The sequence below is a fragment of the Entelurus aequoreus genome, linkage group LG12, assembly GCF_033978785.1.
Source record: "Entelurus aequoreus isolate RoL-2023_Sb linkage group LG12, RoL_Eaeq_v1.1, whole genome shotgun sequence".
NCBI lineage: Eukaryota > Metazoa > Chordata > Actinopteri > Syngnathiformes > Syngnathidae > Entelurus > Entelurus aequoreus.
In genome coordinates, this window is record NC_084742.1 from 44,831,589 (window position 1) to 44,853,047 (window position 21,459).

At 40.6% G+C, this 21,459-nt stretch overlaps 1 protein-coding gene across 1 annotated transcript in view; it reads left to right on the forward strand.

Moving 5' to 3' along the window:
• LOC133662250 (1-phosphatidylinositol 4,5-bisphosphate phosphodiesterase beta-3-like) overlaps positions 1-21,459 on the forward strand; it is a 112,099-nt gene that overhangs the window by 87,844 nt on the left and 2,796 nt on the right. Inside the window, 21 exon segments of the mRNA XM_062066076.1 lie at positions 957-1,039; positions 1,122-1,206; positions 1,357-1,501; positions 1,606-1,707; positions 1,789-1,862; positions 1,936-2,032; positions 2,116-2,200; positions 4,969-5,093; positions 5,170-5,324; positions 5,397-5,558; positions 5,634-5,733; positions 5,814-5,918; positions 7,246-7,340; positions 7,418-7,550; positions 15,743-15,784; positions 15,928-16,037; positions 16,144-16,253; positions 16,324-16,483; positions 16,555-16,631; positions 16,695-16,784; positions 16,861-16,918. Coding sequence (XP_061922060.1) covers positions 957-1,039; positions 1,122-1,206; positions 1,357-1,501; positions 1,606-1,707; positions 1,789-1,862; positions 1,936-2,032; positions 2,116-2,200; positions 4,969-5,093; positions 5,170-5,324; positions 5,397-5,558; positions 5,634-5,733; positions 5,814-5,918; positions 7,246-7,340; positions 7,418-7,550; positions 15,743-15,784; positions 15,928-16,037; positions 16,144-16,253; positions 16,324-16,483; positions 16,555-16,631; positions 16,695-16,784; positions 16,861-16,918 — 2,193 coding nt within the window.

Sequence of the window (21,459 nt, forward strand, 5' to 3'; positions counted from 1 at the left end):
TGAAATGATATGAAACTGTGATGTATTATGATGTGGTCGGATCATATTTTGTTTAGTTATGTTCTGTTAATTTTGGACTTCCTTAGTTGTTTTGTGCACTTCGGGGGTTTGTTTTAGTCACCATGGTTATTTATGATTTTCACCTGCCTTGTACGCGCACCTGTTGCTCATCAGAGACTCTATTAAGCCTGCCTTTTCCGGTCACTCGTCGTGGCTTCATTGTTTGCATTTGCAACAGTTACGTTGGCATTCTGGTTTTCGAGCTCATAATTCCTGTGCTAAAGTTACCTTAGCTTCTAGTATTCCTGTGCTAAGTAAGTTTTTGCTTTAGCTTCTCGTGCGAACGGCACACTTTCCTTTTGTTTCGTTCCTGTCTGTTGTAATGTGTATGATTTATGAGAAATAAATCATCTCCTACCTGCACGCTTTCGTCCGGAGCCGTCAGTTTTGCGTCCCGGGAACGAACCGCAGCACGCTGCATCCCACCGTGACAAATGACTGAACTACGTGACGTCACTTCTTGTGATGTCACACGGGGCATTTCTTGTCGGGACGGGATTCGTTCCAAGTGATTCGAATAAAGAACCAACTCTTTTTCTTTACTATAGTGGTCTCGATAACGGGTACCGGTTCTCAAAAAGGGATTCGAGTCCGAGGACTCGGTTCTTTTCTTATCGAACAACCGGGAAAACCGGTTTCGAGTATCATCCCTAGTAGTTATTTCCCCACATTTCTGCACAATAACTCAGATATGGTAATACTATAGTAGCGAGCAGTAGAGAATGTGAAGTGATTTGTTAAACCAAATATTGTGTTTTTTTCCATATACAACAACCTATCTGGACTCCATAAGAGAATCGATAAGGAATCGGTTCGATAAGAGGATTCGATAATAGGCTCAAACTCGATAATTTCTTATCAAACATCATCCCTATTTATGATACACTTAATTGCAGGAGGTCATTGAAGCCATTGCAGAGAGTGCTTTCAAGACCTCACCTTACCCAGTCATCCTGTCATTTGAAAACCACGTAGATTCGTAAGTTGCACCTTTTGTAATTTTGAAGTTCATTAGTCCCCTGATGTATAAAATGGTCACTTTTATTGTTTTGTTTTTTCAGGGCTAAACAGCAAGCCAAGATGGCGGAGTACTGCAAAACCATATTTGGAGACGCCTTGCTCATTGAGTCTCTGGACAAATTTCCCGTAAGAATGACCTCCTGTGTGGATGTTGTGTAGTATGTCTTAACCTGGGCTGTATCTTAATGTTTTTTGTATGCGTTGAAAATGCGTGACGATTAAGGGTTCAGTAATATAGAAGCATGACTGACCTTTGTGTTTTGCCCTTGACGACAGCTGCTACCGGACAAGCCGTTGCCTTCGCCGCAGGACATGCTAGGGAAGATTCTCATCAAAAACAAGAAAAAGCACACCCACAACCGGCCCTCGAGCGGCGGCAGCATACGACGCCGCGAGCTGGAAGAGGAATCACCCAACACAGGTATGCAAAGACGGTGCACAGGTTGTTGTTTTTCTGCCGTTGACAAGCTGCAGCTTGTTGCGTGGACATGTGGTCAGACCTCATCAGGTTGTTTGTGTGTGTAGATTGTCCTCTGTTGTACAGCGAAGGAGGCCAAATCCTGTCTAATGCAGAGGAGAAACTTGCAGAGAAGATAATCAAAGACTCTGATCCTCGCAAGTCCATTGGTAAAGCCGATTAGCTAATGATATATTACAATGTCCTGTATCGTCTGTGTGGCGTCAGGCCTTTTATTTACACCCTTCCAGGATGCGAAGGAGATAGCGAGGAGGATGAAGAAGACGAATCGGTGGCTGAGCTAAAAAAGCCCAACTCGGATGAGGTAAGGGCACTTGGGAAAGTTTTTTCAACTGGCAGGACGATTGACGGAGTTATCATGTCTTCTCTTGCTTTAGGGTACAGCAAGCAGCGAGGTCCACGCCACAAAGGAGATGTCCTCGCTTGTCACCTACGTCGAGCCTGTCAAATTTAAGAGCTTTGAGGTGGCCGCCAGTAAGTGGGATGTAGCTACTGAGTGTTATTCTTCTCTGTCTGCACCAGCATTCTTTTTAAAATTTCATCTTTTTTTACACCAGGGAGAAAGAAGTTCTTTGAGATGTCGTCGTTTGTGGAAACCAAAGGCATGGACACGTTAAAGAGCTTCCCCATAGAGTTTGTCGAGTATCCTTGGGAGCTTGCCTTTGAAATTCAGTAGCTAGTAAGAACAAAAGCATTGAGCTAATTGAGTACAGTAGGGGGGGTCGAAAGTTGCGGCCAGGGGCAATTTTTGTATTGGCCCTCGGCATGTTCTAAAACGATAATAAATTGGGAATAATGGGTTCCAGCATCGACAAAAGTCTATATTTTAGTGTAAGTTTGTACACATTGAACACAATACAATGTGCTCTACAGTACTAAATATCGCACAGTTATTAACTTTCCCTTTGAAGTGGAACTGCAATTTTTTTGGCATTTTCACAATCATTATGAGAGACAAGAACAGGGTTCTAAAGATGATTTAAAAAATGCTTTTAAATTAGAGTCACCGTTGTACCCTTCAAAGCCCTCTAAAACCACTTTAAAACTCCCCATTAACATTTTATATACACACTACAAGTATATATATAATGTAGTAACAGACACGTTCATAACAATATGTCATTGTTTTTCAACCACTGTCTGGTGTGCCGTGGGAGATTATCTAATTTCACCTATGTGGGTTAAAAATATTTTTTGCAAACCAGTAATTATAGTCTGCAAATGATGTGTTGTTGTTGAGTGTCGGTGCTGTCTAGAGCTCGGCAGAGTAACCGTGTAATACTCTTCCATATCAGTAGGTGGCAGCCGGTAGCTAATTGCTTTGTACATGTTGGAAACAGCGGGAGGCAGCATGCAGGTAAAAAGGTATCTGATGCTTAAACCAAAAATAAACAAAAGGTGAGTGCCGCTAAGAAAAGGCATCGAAGCTTAGGGAAGGCTATGCGGAACGAAACTAAAACTGAACTGGCTACAAAGTAAACAAAAACAGAATGCTGGACGACAGCAAAGAATTACTGTGGAGCAAAGACGGCGTCCACAATGTACATCCGAACATGACATGAAAATCAACAATGTCCCCACAAAGAGGGATAAAAACAACTGAAATATTCTTGATTGCTAAAACAAAGTAGATGCGGGAAATATCACTCAAAGGAAGACATGAAACAGCTACAGAAAAATACCAAATAAAGACAAAAAGCCACCAAAATAGGAGCGCAAGACAAGAACCAGAACACTACACACAGGAAAACAGCAAAAAATGGCGTGATGTGACAGGTGCTGACAGTAGACCTACTTTGAGACAAGAGCTATATTGATGCATGGTTGGTTATGGTTTAAAGTCATATCCAACAATTGCGATAACGACTTTTTACTGTCAACTGAGTTTCGTTTTTTTAATGATTTCTGCTGGTGGTGTGCCTCCGCATTTTTTCAACGCAAAAAATGTGCCTTGGCTCAAAAAAGGTTGAAAAACACTATATGTAACACGTTTTTTTATACACACTGCAAGTATATATATAATGTAGTAACAGACACCTTCATAACAATAAGTGATATGTTTTATACACACACTGCAAGTATATATAATGTAGTAACAGACACCTTTATAACAATATGTAACATGTTTTATATACACACTGCAAGTATATATATATAATGTAGTAACAGACACGTTTATAACAATATGTAATATGTTCAATATTTATCGTATTTTGGTCATTTTATGCATTACCGGAACTTCTTTCCTCAGAGCATTTATTTCTGTTCCTATAGCAGCGCACTTCCGACTTCCAGCAACAAATGTGTGTTCCTACTTCCGGAAACAAACGGGAGTGTGTTATAATCATGCCAGACTTGGTAACAGACAGTGAAGACAACTATTTTTGGACATATATGGATTCACAACCTTATCTTTTTGAACCTGAATATACGGAGGATGCAGTAGAAAATGGATGGATTGCTATTTATAGAAGCGAGCACAAAGAGAGAGTGAAACGTCGCAGCAGACGTAAGCCTAGAAAGTGAGGTCGGCCTGATTTTACTGTGTAAATGTGGAACTTGGAGCCGAGCTATTTTGACATAAATCGAGTGCTTACCCAAAGTCAACTTAAAAATACTTCCCCGGCTTGCTGGATCAAACAGAGAACTGTCAATCGAGTGAGTCACTTTAATATTGATCATGACATATACAGCATGCTGTCGTGCTAGCTGTGTACAAACAAAATATGAAATGTGGGCTAATACTTTACAGATACTGTAATGATTGTTTATGTTTTTCAGTCCGTACAAATTGTTGTGGTATCGCAGTGTTGTGCATTAAAAACTCAAAAGCCATTCAGCTGCTGACGCAAGAGCTGGCTTACCTCTTGCTGTAGCTAGCTTACGGCTAATGCCGTAGCATGCTGTCGCAAGATGATGTTTTACTACGCAAAATAAACAGATCCTCAGTGTTAGCTCTTCCAATAGCAATGTCGCTACAGTTTGGTTATTACACAGGTTACAGAACGTAAACGAAGTATTGTTGGCAGTTCTGGCATGCATTTTTAAAGTGATTTAGAAGCAGAATCGATTGATTCCCATTAGCTGCATTGCCAGTCGCCAAGAACCAGCTGATTTTTACAAATTAGAATGCAAAAAAAACAAAACTTTTGTCGTCTTGTCTCTCATTAGGATTGTGAACAATAGGCAACATTCCCCCCCAAAAAGTGCAGTTCCCCTGTAATAACAAAGTCAAAACAAGCCCAGTCAATAGCTCTGTGGTGCACCCACAAAACTCCCTAACTTTAACAGCTGGGTTTCTACAATGATCAAGAATAAGAAATACAATCCACTTTACCTTGTTTTCATGCAAATACACTGTGAAAGTGTGTGTTATTTTTGGTGTTAAAATCTTAACAGCAGTGCTCTAGGTACAACAAGAACCAGCTGAGCCGAATCTACCCGAAGGGAACAAGGGTGGACAGCTCCAACTACATGCCGCAGGTCTTCTGGAATGTCGGCTGCCAGATGGTAGCACTGAACTTCCAGACTCCTGGTAAGCACTTGACTGAAGTGGTATGTCACAAACATGGCTGGCCTCTTCTTCTTCATCCCTCGGTCGACTCTCTTAGATCTGCCCATGCAGCTCAACATGGGTGTGTTTGAGTACAACGGCCACAGCGGCTACCTGCTAAAACCGGAGTTTATGAGGAGGACCGACAAGCATTTTGACCCTTTCACTGAGAATATAGTTGACGGAATAGTTGCCAACACAGTCAAAGTTAAGGTAAGGACAAAGATGACGTTTGGACATTAATTACAGTTGAGAAGTTTAATTTGATGGTCTGACACACACCAGGTGATCTCAGGACAGTTCCTGAGTGATAAAAAGGTTGGCGTATATGTGGAATTGGACATATTTGGACTTCCTACAGACACAAAACGTAAAAGCAGAACCAAAACCTCCAACGGGAATTCGCTGGATCCCATTTGGGACGATGACGCCTTTGTGTTTAATAAGGTGTCCGAACCTCTTAAGTACCTACTTTTTAGTAGTTAATGCTTTTTTTTTTCAAACTGAAATTTTTGTCATCAGGTGGTCCTCCCCTCCCTGGCCTCCCTGAGGATTGCCGTATTTGAGGAGAACGGCAAGTTTATCGGACACCGCATCCTCCCTGTGTCGGCCATTAGACCAGGTCCGTGCGCGCAACCTGAGAACACGCTTGCACTCATCTTGAAGCTTTTGTCACTCAATGATGGATTGTTGTCTTTGTAGGTTACCATTACATCAATCTAAAGAATGAGCTGAACCAGCCCCTCCTGCTGCCCTCCCTACTGGTCTACACCGAGGCTCAGGACTACATCCCCAATGAACACCAAGGTGAAAGGGCCCTCAACACAGTCTAGATCAGGGGGCCCTAACCTTTTTTGCAGTTTAATGTAGGCAGTATTTTCAACGACCGGCCTTCCAAATTCTGTAAATACAGCAGAAATAAGTGCATGAAAACTAAAACTCACTGTAACGCTGAATTAGTGGGAGCCCTGGCTTTTTTCCTTTTGCAAAAAAAACTCTCCAAAGACTTTAGTTTTTACTCATTTTTGCTCGCTTGTGAGCTTATTTTTTAACGTATCTGATGCCTTATACGTGATACGTCATTTTCGAGGACAATTGCATAGATATATAACAAATCTAGATATTCTTGCCAATGGTTTTCTATAAATTTCTATTTTTATGGATTGCTATTTGTATTCTAAAAGGTATGCGTTCATATTTTTTGCATTATTTCATAGAGAGATACACACATGTATGCGTTTTTGGTGCAATTTTCCATGCGTAAACACTCTGTTAATGCTAACTACTTGTGCAATAGGGCTATGTGCCATAATACCAACACCTTAAGTTCCTTCAGCACACCTATTATATTGAACCATTTAGCACACTTCCACTTTAGCGCTATAGCACTTCTCCATCTTCCTCATACACTTTAACTACTATGGTGATCTGTCCTGAGCTGAGGCCAATTTGTATTTATTTCTATTATTAAATCAGAATCTGTGTATTTTTTCGTACTGTTTATGTCAGATGTTGGTGCTGTCTAACTTAACTTTTTCTGGACCTTGTTGTACATACCATCAACCTGCCAGGGACTGCAGATGGAAATTAGCTTTCAGCTACAATCTGGCACATTTGAATTTTTAACAGTATGTTCAATATTGTGCATAACAAATGGCGACTTCCTGTCAGGAGGTATATTTTACATCTCTAAAAAAGCTTGCAGGCAAAAATGTGGTTGTTTATAAATATGTCTATGAATGTTCTCATTCATCCAGGTCATTGTTATCTCAGGGCATTCAATCGATCGCTACTGGACTGTTTGGTTTGTCTTGGAAGACGTTTCACCTGTTCAGCGACGCTTTTTCCACCCTGACCTAGATGGCTTCCCTCACTCCTCTTTCATACCATCCGTCCTCCCTGTCCAGAATCTGTACATCTTTGCTCTCAAAGGAGTCTGAGTCTTGGCCTGAAGAGTTCGCCCGTCTATGCTATGCCATGCGTCTCTGCCTTTCTGTGCGGCCCGGTAGCAAATACGTCACGAACCAGTACCGGTCCCTGAACTGGTGGTTGGCGACCACTGGTCTAAATGATGGCACTGGACTGCTCAGTTGGTGTGTAATACGTTTTATTTTGTGTGTGTGTTTGTCTTCAGAGTACGCCCAGGCGCTGACCAATCCAATCAAACATGTCAGCCAGCTGGACAAGAGGGCGACACAACTGGCTGTGCTGCTTGAGGACAATTATGAGGTACAGAGCATTCAGCTGACTCATTAATTTCTCGTCTGCTGGCAGCACTAAGATGCAAGTCTGTCGCCTCTTCCCAGCATTTACCCAACCAACCCAGAGATGGTGAGGCCATGATGGAGTGCGATATCAGTGGAAGGTATCCTGCATCCCCTTTTATCCCCCCTTGCGGACTGGACGAATCGCCCGACATCATCAACCTGCACTCGCCAGGTAGAGACAGATAACTAACATTCTGGGATTTACATTTGAAAAGTACCACAATGGAGTATAAAGTGTGGTTCATTCGCTCGCTGCCCGTTTTGTATCGGTCAGAAGCATATTTCACAATTAAAATTAAACAAATAACACTAATAAAGTGATTTGCTTTGCCAACAATAACAGAAAGCTGACTGTAAAGTAGACTAAACGTTCAGAGTAATTTTAATTCAACTGATATTTGAAGTAGTGCAGACCACACTTTGCATGCAGGGGTCTGTAGTGCAGGCTCAGGGCCATTTGCGGCGCACATCTTATTTTCTAATAAGATGTCATGTCCATGTTACACTTTTGCGAGAGCTGCGGATGTCACATGACTAGAATGCAGTGGCGGGCCGTGCGGTCCCCACCTAGGTCTTCAGTGATGTCTGACTTCAATGATTACCTCTCAAAATCACCACATGACCATTGCTATACTATACAGAAACACATTTACGCACTACTGGGCATTGAATCAATTAAAACATATCTATGTGGTACTGTCAAAATTAAAATTGCGAAAAACAAATTAATCGTAAAAAAAGAAAGAACATATTTGAACTTACAATTTGTAGCACCCATTCGAGCTTTCGAGGTTGGCCGACATTGTCTCACAAGATGTAGTTTCTCTTTAAATATCCTTCTTAAAAATGGCCTTGCAAATATATGTGTTGTCTTGTCCAATCATAAAAGATACAGACGAGGCGTGTTGGCTGAGTTCTTAAAGTTTACTCCACGAAAAAACATCCGGCATGTCTACATTCAACAAGCTAAATGGGGCTAGTGCGCATGCTGGGTAAAGGAGTTCTTATGTCAACTAGCTCATAACATCACAATATATATCTGCCTTAGGCCATCTAGAAGGCCTTACTGACAACAACTCTTGATTTGGTTGGCTATCGCAACTGTCTGTCAAATGTTTGTGTCAATTCTGATTGGATAAAAGCTCTATAACCTAAAAACAACAGCTCTGGAAGGAGCATAATATGACAAGAAGAGAATATTAATTATTTTAGATATATAGGGAAAGTAAATTTAAAAAATACTTTTATCTTTAATTATGATCATGATTTCTGGTTTTGTTAGGCCATCAGTGAAGGCCTTGCTGGCCCTGACGGCACACCACTGCTAGAATGGTACCAAGCCTTTTCAGAGATTATTGCACATTTTAATCACACAAATATTGAACAACAAAACACGAAAACTTCATTTGTATATTGCACCCAGCGTGCTTTTTACGTCTATCAGGTCAGCCATAACAAAGGTCAAAGTTCGAGATCTACAATATCTGGACATATTAACTTTCCCTCCTTCTACAGTCTTTAGTCGATCAGCCCTGTTCCCCTTATAAATACAATGCCTATCAACAACATACAGCAGCTTTGGAATAGAGCAGCAATTCAACTTCACGTTTGACTTCCGCTCATAGCTGAGTGAGCATCGAGTATTTAGCTTCTGTGTTTAACTTGTCAGCCATTCCAAAGTCCAACTCCTCTTTATTCAACAAAAAAACACCAGAAATCATAGTGACAGGTAACTAAATACTAGGGGTGTAAAAAAAAAAGTTTTACAGATTAATCGCGAGTCTTATTTGTAACGATTCTTAATTGGTTAAAAAAAATCTAAAAATATTTTTGTTTTTTTTCAATCTGTCCTGTCCAACCATTGAAGCAAATCATATTGTTGATATAGATGCCCATATTTGCTGTTCATTTGTGCTTTACAAAAGGGAGGTGTGGGATACTTCTCTTGTTGCCTTATTTGTGTTTGACTTTATTAAATGTTTGGGTAGAATTTTACTAAACAAAACCATGTTTCTCTTAAGTAATTTAGAAATCGATCAGAACTGATGATCTATTTCAAGGAGAAATGCAGTTACCGGTAATCATAGAACTGGCACTGAAGTGGTGTCAAATGAGTTTGCTTAGTATAAAAATTTGCCAACATTTTTAAATGAATGAAACTGCTGTTGTAAATGTGTCCACTGGATGTCACAATAGCAATTATTTGTATCTTTGTAGATAATGCTACATATGTACAAAATACCACATGATGTTAGTGCACCAGTCGAGGAAAATGAGCAAACTACATAAATAACATCCTGTATTTTGATTTTGATACCATTTTTTTATTTTGATAGATTGAAAATGAACACTAATGAGTTGACTGATGAACATATGATACAATTTTTTACGTCACTTTGTGGTATAGCGCTCCGGGAAGATGATGTCAAGCGTCATGCAAAATTAAAACATCGCCATATTGGCAGGTTAAAACATGAGTGACTGAGTTTCTCCGTGTCTTTCTCAGTTATTCAAACTACGGTAGACATATACGTTGTACAACAAATGAAAAATGAAGACGAAAGCATTTTGGAGCATTCCAAAAGACCACAAAAGTGGATTACAGCCGCAAAACGAGAAAAAATGAGCGCTCAGATGATATTGTGTATTTAGTAGGGCTGTGAATCTTTGGGCACCACACGATTCGATTCCATTCTTGGGGGTAACGATTCGATTTGGAATCGATTCTCGATTTAAATCGGGTGTCAAACTCATTTTAGATCATGGGCCACATGGAGAAAAATCTACTCCCAAGTTGGCCGGACTGGTGAAATCACGGCACAATAACTTAAAAATAAAGACAACTTCAGATAGTTTTCTTTGTTTAAAAATAGAACAAGCACATTCTGAAAACGTCCAAATTATAATGTTGTTGTTTTTTTTACACTTACATGTTGCGCTTAATAGTATTCTATCTTAATTGTCGTTATTTCTACTTTCTGAATAAATTATCTGATAATGTTCATCAGTCAACTCATTAGTGTTCATTTTCAATCTATCAAGATAAAAAAATTGTATCAAAATCAAAATACAGGATGTTATTTATGTAGTTTGCTCATTTTCCTCGACAGGTGCACTAACATCATGTGGTATTTTGTACATATGTAGCATTATCTACAAAGATACAAATAATTGCAAATGTGACATCTAGTGGACACATTTACAAGAGCAGTTTCTTTCATTAAAAAATGTGGGCAAATTTTTATACTAAGCAAACTCATTTCACACCACTTCAGTGCCAGTTCTATGGTTACCGGTAACTGCATTTCTCCATGAAATAGATAATCAGTTCTGATCAATTTCTAAATTACTTAAGAGAAACATGGTTTTGTTTAATAAAATTCTACCCAAACATTTAATAAAGTCAAACACAAATAAGGCAACAAGAGAAGTATCCCACACCTCCCACTACACACATGGAATCCGTTGTTGGACCGCTGTGAGCACTCATTTTTTCTCGTTTTGTGGCTGTAATCCACTTTTGTGGTCTTTTGGAATGCTCCAAAATGCTTTCGTCTTCATTTTTCATTTGTTGTACAACGTATATGTCTACCGTAGTTTGAATAACTGAGAAAGACACGGAGAAACTCAGTCACTCATGTTTTAACCTGCCAATATGGCGATGTTTTGATTTTGCATGACGCTGGACATCATCTTCCCGGAGCGCTAAACGACAAAGTGACGTACCTTGGTTTGGTTTTAGCCTTTTTAAAGAAAATCCAAAAATCAAAAATGACAGCTGCCTCCTTTAATTTTTGATAATGTGACTCTTAATGGTTGTCCAAAATGCAGCCTTGGCGCTGGAATTTAGACAGTTTAAAAGTGTTTTAGTAAGTCCGAGTGGAAACACGCGGTTTTGTGTGTCTGTAGCTTTAATGCTAATGAGCTGGGTTGTCCAGCATATCTCTGACAGTGTGTGTCACCAAAAAATCTCTATTGGGCACTTTATTCACTTTTTACATTGCATTTAAGGTTTTCCAATAAAAAATGTATCTAATTCTGTCTCTGAAAGAGGAGTCTCTGGCTGACGTTTGTACCAATGAAGTCCGAGTTGTCTGTTTCAGTGCTGTACATTTTTTGAACAAGAAGACAAAAATCACACAAAATTCCATAGGGATTTCTTCGGCTGTGGAAAGCAATCCTGAACAATGTCCATCCATCCATTTTCTACCGCTTATTCCCTTCGGGGTCGCGGGGGGCGCTGGAGCCTATCTCAGCTACAATCGTGCAGAAGGCGGGGTACACCCTGGACAAGTCGCCACCTAATCGCAGGGCCAACACAGATAGACAGACAACATTCACACCCACATTCACACAGTAGGGCCAATTTAGTGTTGCCAATCAGCCTATCCCCAGGTGCATGTTTTTGGAGGTGGGAGGAAGCCGGAGTACCCGGAGGGAACCCACGCAGTCACGGGGAGGACATGCAAACTCCACACAGAAAGATCCCCAGGCCGGGATTGAACTCACGACTACTCAGGACCTTTGTATTGTGAGGCAGACGCACTAACCCCTCTCCCACCGTGCTGCCCGAACAATGTATTCTACAAAATGTACGTTCCATCCACACTACCAGCAAATACACTGCACATTATTTGCAACTTGCCAAGATTTTACATTTTATTTCAAGAAATGTTAGCTATCAAATTATTTTCAGTCATTGACTAATCTTAATTTTAGCATGAATAATTAGATTGTTTCTGTTCTAGTTTAAAAATGTTAGAATTGAGAAAATAACTTTTCAAGCAAGATATTTTGTTTTTCCCCACATAGAAAATTTTGTTTGAAAATTCTGCAACACATCAAGGAGGCTTACTTACGAATTGCAAATTAGTTCAAGTTAAAGTCCCAACGATTGTCAGATACACACTGGGTGTGGTGAAATTTGTCCTCTGCATTTGACCCATCCCCATGTTCACCCTCTGGGAGGTGAGGGGAGCAGTGAGCAGCAGTGTGCACCACGCTCCGGAATCATTTGGTGATTTAACCCTCAATTCCAACCCTTGAAGCTGAGTGCCAAGCAGGGAGGCAATGGGTCCCATTTTTATAGTCTTTGGTATGACTCGGCCGTGGTTTGAACTCACAACCGCCCAGTCTACAGGCGGACACTCTAACCACAAGGCCACTGAGCTGGTCACTGAGTGAAAGGAGCCATATGTAATAATCTGACCAGAAATGGTACTGCAATGACGTCAAAATTCTGTAGTTCCCTCCCTCTCTCCCTGACTGAGGCTGCCAGATAGGCAGCCAAATCCAGCTCGATCGACAAGGCTACTCCAAGGAACTTCAAACGCCCACTGCCTCTTACTAGATGTTGAGAGCATAATAGATGAATAGACACGCATTTTACACAGAAATTAGGATATTTTCAGGAAGAAGTACGCCATGCCTGCGTACAATATCACAACAAATGGCAATCATATAGTTATTGTCAGTACTATCAGAAAACAAAGACTAAAACAAACTACAACCACCGCTAGCAATTGTTACACTAGTGAAAATAAGTAGCGCATGCTTAGCAGCCTAATAATGTCGCCCAAAACTAAAGAGGAGACATTTTAACAAGGTATGTCTATAGGCTACTGTTTCAAACGTTTCAGTTTGCCATATAACTTGGTACATGTAGTTCACAATATGCAAACAAGAATGAGGAATTATTTTATCGTGTGATTGGCTGTCTCCATACGTTTCACATTGCCATGATGACAGCCGTGCTAATGTTGGAACCCATTTCCTCAGCATATCAGCATATTGAGAACAAAATAGGCACTGACACTACCCATATCCACAAAGTTTTTATTTGTCGTAAATATATTTTGCCCTGTCAGTTCGGATACACATCGACATACTGGCTAACGGGCATATGCAAGTCTAATTTTGAAATGAGCATATCCCGGCTGAACTACTGTTATCAGCTATAGAGGTATTCCAAAAGAACATAATTTATTAATGCCTTTTGACATATCAGTGCCATTTAATGATGACTTGACATGAAATTATTACATATGGCTCATTTAAATAATGCTTGTTTTCAGAATAAAATACTTATTTCTATCTTTAAAATCCTGCTAATTTGTAGTGATTCAAATCTTAATTTAAGATGTTTTTTTAAGTAAAATTATCTGTCCACGCAGCTATTTATTTTAACTAGTTTTTAAGTGTTTGTTTCCCTAATCTAGTCTTTTTTTATTTAAACTCTTTTTTGCAGTGTACAAATACTAAATAAATACAACGCATGTTACATACGGTCACAAATGCGGTAAAAAACAACAACATTTATGCTCACCTGGAACTGCTGCAGCTATCAGCCCTCACTCTGAAAGTGACAGTGCTCAATTTTAAATCAAAAGAATGGCATTTTTCAGTCAAATATATCTTCAAATAAATATAAATTAGAGACTGAATATATCTGCTTGGGATAAATTACTTACAATAAATCAAATGATAACAATGTGTTGTTGCAATTTCTATTGCATCATCAGTAGGGTAAAACTAACCTGTCTCACGACGGTCTGATCCCCCTGATTGAACTCCCTATTGAAAATCCATTCATCCATCCATTTTCTACCACTTGTCCCTTTCGGGGTCGCGGGCGGTGCTGGAGCCTATCTCAGATGCATTTGCATAATCAATATGGTGCCTTGACTGTGATATAAGCCATATATCACGCACAACAAGTTAACATTAAGGAGTGAGACAGCAGGGCATGACCATTAGCAACACTAGCATAACTACAGTATGTGATATAGAGTGCTAACATTATAATCGCATAATACAGTAACATCATGCTAGTTTGGACAATTTGCTGACGAAAAACAATTAGATCAAACTTACACCTCCCACATTTGTAGCTGATTGAACTGACCGAGCTGAAAGGCTTTATTTTAAGATGTGTAGCAAATCTGGCTTTTTTTTTTTTAATGCAAATGTGGTGGGCGTTCATCTCGCTATAGGCGGGAAGGAGGTTTTCCCTTCATGACTTCATGAAAAACTGCAACTTCAAGGCCGACCGTTTTCGCCTGAAAATGGAGCAGACAAGTGAAAGAGATGATAGATTTTCTCACATTTGGTGCTCATAAACAGACTTCAGGGACACAAGTTTGTCCAATGCAATAATTTAATGCAAGCATTCCATATACAGTGCATCAGGAAAGTATTCACATTGCTTCACTTTTCCACATTTTACAATTTTACTCAAAAATGGAATAAATTAATTGTTGTCCTGAAAATTTGACACACAATACCCCATAATGACAATGTGAAAAACATTGTTTGTAATTTTGCAAATGTATTAAAAATAAAACACATGTACATAAATAGTCACAGCCTTTGCTCAATACTTTGTTGATGCACCTTTGGCAGCAATTCCAGCCTCAAGTCTTTTTGAATACGATGCCAAAAAGTTGGCACACCTATTTTTGGGCAGTTTCGCCCATTTCTCTTTGCAGCACCTCTCAAGCTCCATCAGGTTGGATGGGAAGTGTTGGTTTTCATCCAGGATGTCTCTGTACATTGCTACATCCATCTTAGTCTAGTCAGGGAGGTGACCAAGAACCTGATGGTCACTCTGTCAGAGCTGCAGCATTCCTCTGTGGAGAGAGGATAACCTTTCAGAAGTCTCTGCAGCAATCCACCAATCAGGCCTGTATGGTAGACTGGCGGAAGCCATTTCTTAGGAAAAAGTTTGCAGGTATGCACCTGAAAAACTCTCAGGCACTCATCACCAGGCCAATACCATCCCTGCAGTGAAGCATGGTGGTGGCAGCATCACGCTGCGGGGATGGTTTTCAGCAAGTGGGAGACTTGTCAGGATAGAGGGAAAGATGAATGCAGCAATGTACAGAGACATCCTGGATGAAAACCAACACTTCACATCCAACCTGATGGAGCTTGGGAGGTGCTGCAAATAGGAATGGGTGAAACTGCCCAAAGATAGGTGTGCCAAGCTTGTGGCATCGCATTCAAAAAGACTTGAGGCTGTAATTGCTGCCAAAGGTGGTTTTTAATACATTTGCTGAATTTAAAAAACGTAACACTTTTTGCATTGTCATTTTGGGGTATTGGACAAATATGGATTCACAACCTTATCTTTTTGAACCCGAATATACGGAGGATGCAGTAGAAAATGGGTGTAGAATTTTGAGGACAAAAATGAATTCATTCCATTTTGGAATAAGGCTGGAACATAACAGAATGTGAAATGCTGTGAATACTTTCCCTATGCACTGTACAATACATTGCTTTTTTTTTGCTTGCGTTATTGTCCCATTATTCATTTCACACGTCTGTTTTACTCCTCATTTCTTTGTGCATGTGTGCGTGCAGCGCCAAACCAAAAGGAAGACCTCATCGCCACGGTGCTATCAGGTAACCTCATCAACACTTGACGTTTGTGCGCCAGTGTCCCCTTCAATTCCATTGTAGTCACTCTTTGTCTTTGCTCAGTGCACTTCATTGCCCCAACTCTGTTCATGTTCATCTTCATCTCTCTCTCTCTCTCTCTCTCTCAGATGTGCAGGTGCAGACGACAGAGGAGCTGCGGCAGCATAAAAAATACTCAAAACTCATCAAGAAGCAGAGCAGAGATCTGGATGAGTTAAAGAAGAAGCACGGAAAGAAGGTGCTGATGTGCTTTTGCAGGCACTCTGTCTCTAGCAATATGTATATATTGTAGTCGTTTGCAGTGGTGATAAATCAATTAATGCGGTTACGTTTGTGTGCTTTAGATGTGTAATCTCAATAGGGAGCAAAAGACTCGGACCACTCACTGGGAATCTGACCTGCAAAGAAGGCGTAGTCAGGTGGAGAAGCACCTTAAGCGGAGTGTCAAGAAGAAGTAAGGATGGTGTATAGGAAACACAGAAAGTGCAGTAGATGATACCTCGTGTGCTGGTGTGCGCGTTCAGCGAGCCTCCAGAGCCGGTGCAGCGAGAACTGACGGCCTTGAATCAGGAGCTGGAGAAACAGACGGTGCAGCTCAGGGAATGGCAGATGCAGGAACTGCTGAAACTCCGGCAGCAGCAGCACTCGCTGGAGAGGGACAAGCAGCAAACACACCTCCAGGAGGTACCCAGGAGACCATCCACGTGCACATCTCGTACAAACCTGAGTCACTCACGCCGGTTTTATGCCTGCAGTCCTTCCAGAAGTTGAAGGAGCTGGCCCACGAATGCCAAGCAGCTCAGCTCAAGAAACTCAAAGAGATTTGCGAGAGGTGAGCGCCAACTCCCAGTTGAAATGTCCACCACCATCCATCCTTTGATTCTCCTGTCTGCAGGGAGAAGAAGGAGCTGAAGAAAATCATGGACAGGAAGCGTCAGAATAGCATCAGTGAGGCCAAGACCCGAGACAAAGACAAGGCTGAGACGTAACCAAGTTTTTGGAATGACGCTCTTTGTTTGTCGTTGTCTTGTTTTTCATTTCCCATGTTCTCATACGTGCAGAGAACTCAATGATATCAACAGGAAACACATTCACGACTCGGTCAGCTTGATCCGCAAGGTAAGCACACACTTGATCCCCAACATTTTGCTCATGCCCAACTTAGTGGAGGTAGAATGTGACCTTTCCTTGCAGATTATCCCATAACCAATTTAGCATAGAAATAACATTGCAAACACTCTAAATAAAATAAAAAATTGAGGCCACAGTGTGCTCAGTCACCCTTGACTACATTTGTGTGCATAATAAAGACACGTTTATGCCAAAACTAATGATCGCTTCACTGTGGCAAAATAAATCACCAGGATGACGACGATAAGACTGAAAATGGTCCACTTAGAGAAATTGCTGTAATTGAGCAGAAAAGTGATGGGACAAACAAACAGGGCATGTCACAAATAAGGCGAGGGAGGGGGAATTTTGACCAAGTCCAGCACGGTACAAATGGCCTGGTGTGAGTACACCCTTTACCCTGGATTATGCGTCTGTGCAGTCACTGACATACAGTGCATCCGGAAAGTATTTACGGCGCTTCACTTTTTCCACTTTTTGTTGTGTTAGGGCCTTATTCCAAGATCGAATACATTCATGTTTGTCCGTAGAATTATACAGACAATTGCCCATAATGACAATGTGAAAAGTTTTTTTTTTTTGCAAATGTATTAAAAAATAAAAAAACACATATACATAAGTATTCACAGCCTTTGCTAGTACTTTGTTGATGCACCTTAGGCAGCGATTACAATCTCAAATCTTTTTAAATACGATGTCACAAGTTTGCATACTTGCCAACCTTGAGACCTGGGGGGCGCGGTCGAGGTGGGGCGGGAGCGTGGTTAAGGGCATGGTTAATAGGGGAGTATATTTACAGCTAGAATTCACCAACTCAAGTATTTCATATATATATATATATATATATATATATATATATATATATATATATATATATATATATATATATATATATATATATATATATATATATATATATATATGTATGTATGAAATACTTGACTTTCAGTGAATTGTAGCTATATATATATGTATATATATTTATTTTATTATACATATAAATAAAAAAAATACTTGAATTTCAGTGTTCCGGGGGCTATCCAGTAGATGGCAGTATTGTCCTGTTTAACTTCTCCTCCGTTCATGACTCGGCCACCGTGTTCAATGGAGAAGTCTGTTTTACAAAATGTACAGGCAACATAATTACATATCCCTTCCCCTTCGAACTGTCCTGGATGAACTGAAATTCTTGTTTCCATTCGTTTTGGAACTTGCAAGCGTATTTCTTCGTTGACGGCGTCGCCATGTCTGTAACTTCCTCGTTCTTCTGCTTCTTCTCCTTGTTGTGTGCGCAGTTGTGCACTCTACTCTCTAAAAGCCGTAGATGTTATGACGTCATTGGGCAGGCAAGCTGTTTATATTGTGGGAAAGCGGACGTGAGAACAGGCTGTCCCCACTCAGCTCCGCATTGAGCTGGAGGGGGCGTGGCCTCCAGCTCCGGCTGAATACCGGGAGTTTGTCGGGAGAAAATTTCTGCCGGGAGGTTATCGGGAGAGGCGCTGAATACCGGGAGTCTCCCGCTAAAAACGGGAGGGTTGGCAAGTATGCAAGTTTGGCACACCTATCTTTGGGAAGTTGTTCCCCTCTAAGGAGTAGGACTCTCCAGGACTAGCTGCAGTGTGCTCAAACAAACACCAGGTAGCATGTGTGAGCAGATAATGCTGTATCAGGGCGGACGGATTAGGAAAAAACTAATCCAGACCCACGGTATCACTCCGGTTTATTCTCGTTAGCCAAACTGTTGCCCTGAACCACATGCTGTTGTTGGAGAAGAACAAATGTGGTTTATAAGTCAGCTTCATTGGACAAACTGCTTTTGGTCTTAAATTGAAATTAAAAAGTGAACAAATTGTTCACACGTTATTTGTGGCTTTGCTCATGTCTGAAAAAGTGTCACAGTTCGCTGCAGTTAATATATGACATGTTTCTAATCAAACTATGTCTGGTTCAGTCAACATTGGCGACGGAAGCCTCATCCAGATGTGGAACATCAGTCCCTTTTATCGTACATGTTGCACAGTTGAGAAGGTGTTTGATTGAAAAATGCCACTTTCAGGAAGCAGGACATGCATCCATACTTGAAATGATGTATTAAAATGGTCTAAGCAATCACACTTTTTAGAAATGTCAGTCAAGCGCTACCGCCACGGTGTGTAGCTCGCATAGCCCAGGCTTTAGTCCTCCTGTACTTCACCCATCTCTCCACGAAGTAGCGCCACTGTACTGTGATTGTGCCGGTGTCTTAATGGTGAACAATTTTTCGGACTATAAGGCACACTTAAAAGCCTTTCATTTTCTCAAAAATCAACAGTGCACCTTATAGCCCGGTGTGCCTAATGTACGGAATAATTCTGGTTGTGCTTACCGACCTCGAAGCTATTTTATTTGGTACACGGTGTAATGATAAGTGTGACCAGTAGATGGCAGTCACACACAAGAGATATGTGTAGATTGCAGGATGACGCTTATAAACAACACCACAACTTTAATTGTTCCATTGAGAACATAGAACATTACACAAGGCACTCAAAAATATGTCAAAATGTTTTAGTACGACTTTGGTAAGCTATGAAGCCGAATTGTCAACATAAGAGTATTATTATGGTGTGTGTGTATAAGGACCGCAAAATGGCACCCATTAGCAGACATATTATCTGCCGTTTTGTTTTGCAATAATATGCAAAACCAACTTTTCTTACCTTCTGGTACCCGCTGATGTGTATTTGGGATCTGCATAAGTCTTGAAAATTTGCACCCGTCCGCCATTGTAGTCCGACACTGTAGTCAACAAGCATCTTCTTTTTCCTCTGCCTTCTTGTTATGGGACATTCATCCTCCGCTGTTGCCATTTCTAGTATAAAGTACCGTATTTTCCGCACTATTAGGCGCACCTTCAATGAATGGCATATTTTAAAACTTTGTTCATATATAAGGCGCACCGCATTATAAGGCGCATAGAATAGACGCTACAGTATTTTATATTGTTACTTTGAACTGTTTTGTATTTTCATTTTTTGTCCTGTAAAGCATCTTTGAGTGCTCTGAAAAGCGCAAAACTAAATCAAATGTATTATTATTATTATTATTATTATTATTACAGTAGAGGCTGGGGTTACGTTATGCATCCATTAGATGGAGCTGCGCTAAAGGGAATGTCAACAAAACAGTCAGATAGGTCAGTCAAACTTTATTAATAGATTACAAACCAGTGTTCTGACAACTCCGTTCACTCCCATAATGAATAAACAGCTGTTTTATTATTTCCCCCGAGGTAAAGTCAGTGACGTGGTGTTTTGTTTATCTTTTAACAACAGCAAAGTATAACATGTAGTGCAACATTTATATCACATAGTGGAGGGGAACTTCCCTGATTCAATAAACACGTACAAAACAGTCTGATACTTTTACGGTAAATCAAACGTTAGTGCAATCACAATATAGTATATAATATATCAATAACTCTAAATGTTGCTCAAACGTTAATGTCACACAACACAACACACAAAATAAACATGTAAAGCTCACTTTATGAAGTTATTCCTCATCCACGAATCCCTCGAATTCTTCTTATTCAGTGTCCCATTTAAACAGTTGGGCGGATACGGCATCCAACATGCCCGCTGCTGCTCTATTCTCGTGTTCTACTGCGTGACTGATCGTCTTAAGTTTAAACTCTGCGTCGTAAGCGTGTCTCTTAATAGGAGCCATTTTGGGGTCTTTCCATGAACACACAAATGGAAATGAAACGGCACGCCTCGCGCAGTCATATATCCCAGCATGCACCGCGCGCTTCTTCTTCTTCTATGGGGGCGGCTGCTTACCGTAGTTGCGATTGATTGATTGATTGAAACTTTTACCTGTTGGAGGCTCATTATTGGTCCATATACAAGGCGCACCGGATTATAAGGCACACTGTCAGCTTTTGACAAAATTGGAGGTTTTTAGGTGCGCCTTATAGTGCGGAAAATACGGTAGTGTAAAGTTCTAACTTGTATCTCGCTATGGAAGCGCTAAAAATTACCGGTGTAGTGAGTTTACATTATTCACCCAAGGAACTTAAGTAATTAGAGAGTTCCGGTCGTACGGTTTTGCACGGGACACATTTCCGGCGCTGTTGGACTAGTGAGCCACGGATGAGGAGTTGCTGCTCCGTTATTGATTGAAGTAAAGTCTGAATGTCATTAAAACAGTTAGCTCCATCTTCTGACACTTCTTCCACCCCCGTCCTTGCACGCTACACCGCTACAACAAAGATGACGGAGAAAAGACGCTGTCGGAGGTGAGCCACGTAAATAAGACCGCCCCTCAAAACGGCGCATCCTGAAGCGACTGTCAGAAAGTGACTTGAAGATGATCTGTAAAACATAATCTATGCAACATTTTGACCAAAGAACCACCATTACTGTATTTTTCGGAGTATAAGTCGCTCCGGAGTATAAGTCGCACCGGCCGAAAATGCATAATAAAGAAGGAAAAAAACATAAGTCGCACTGGAGTATAAGTCGCATTTATTTGATAAAACCCAACAC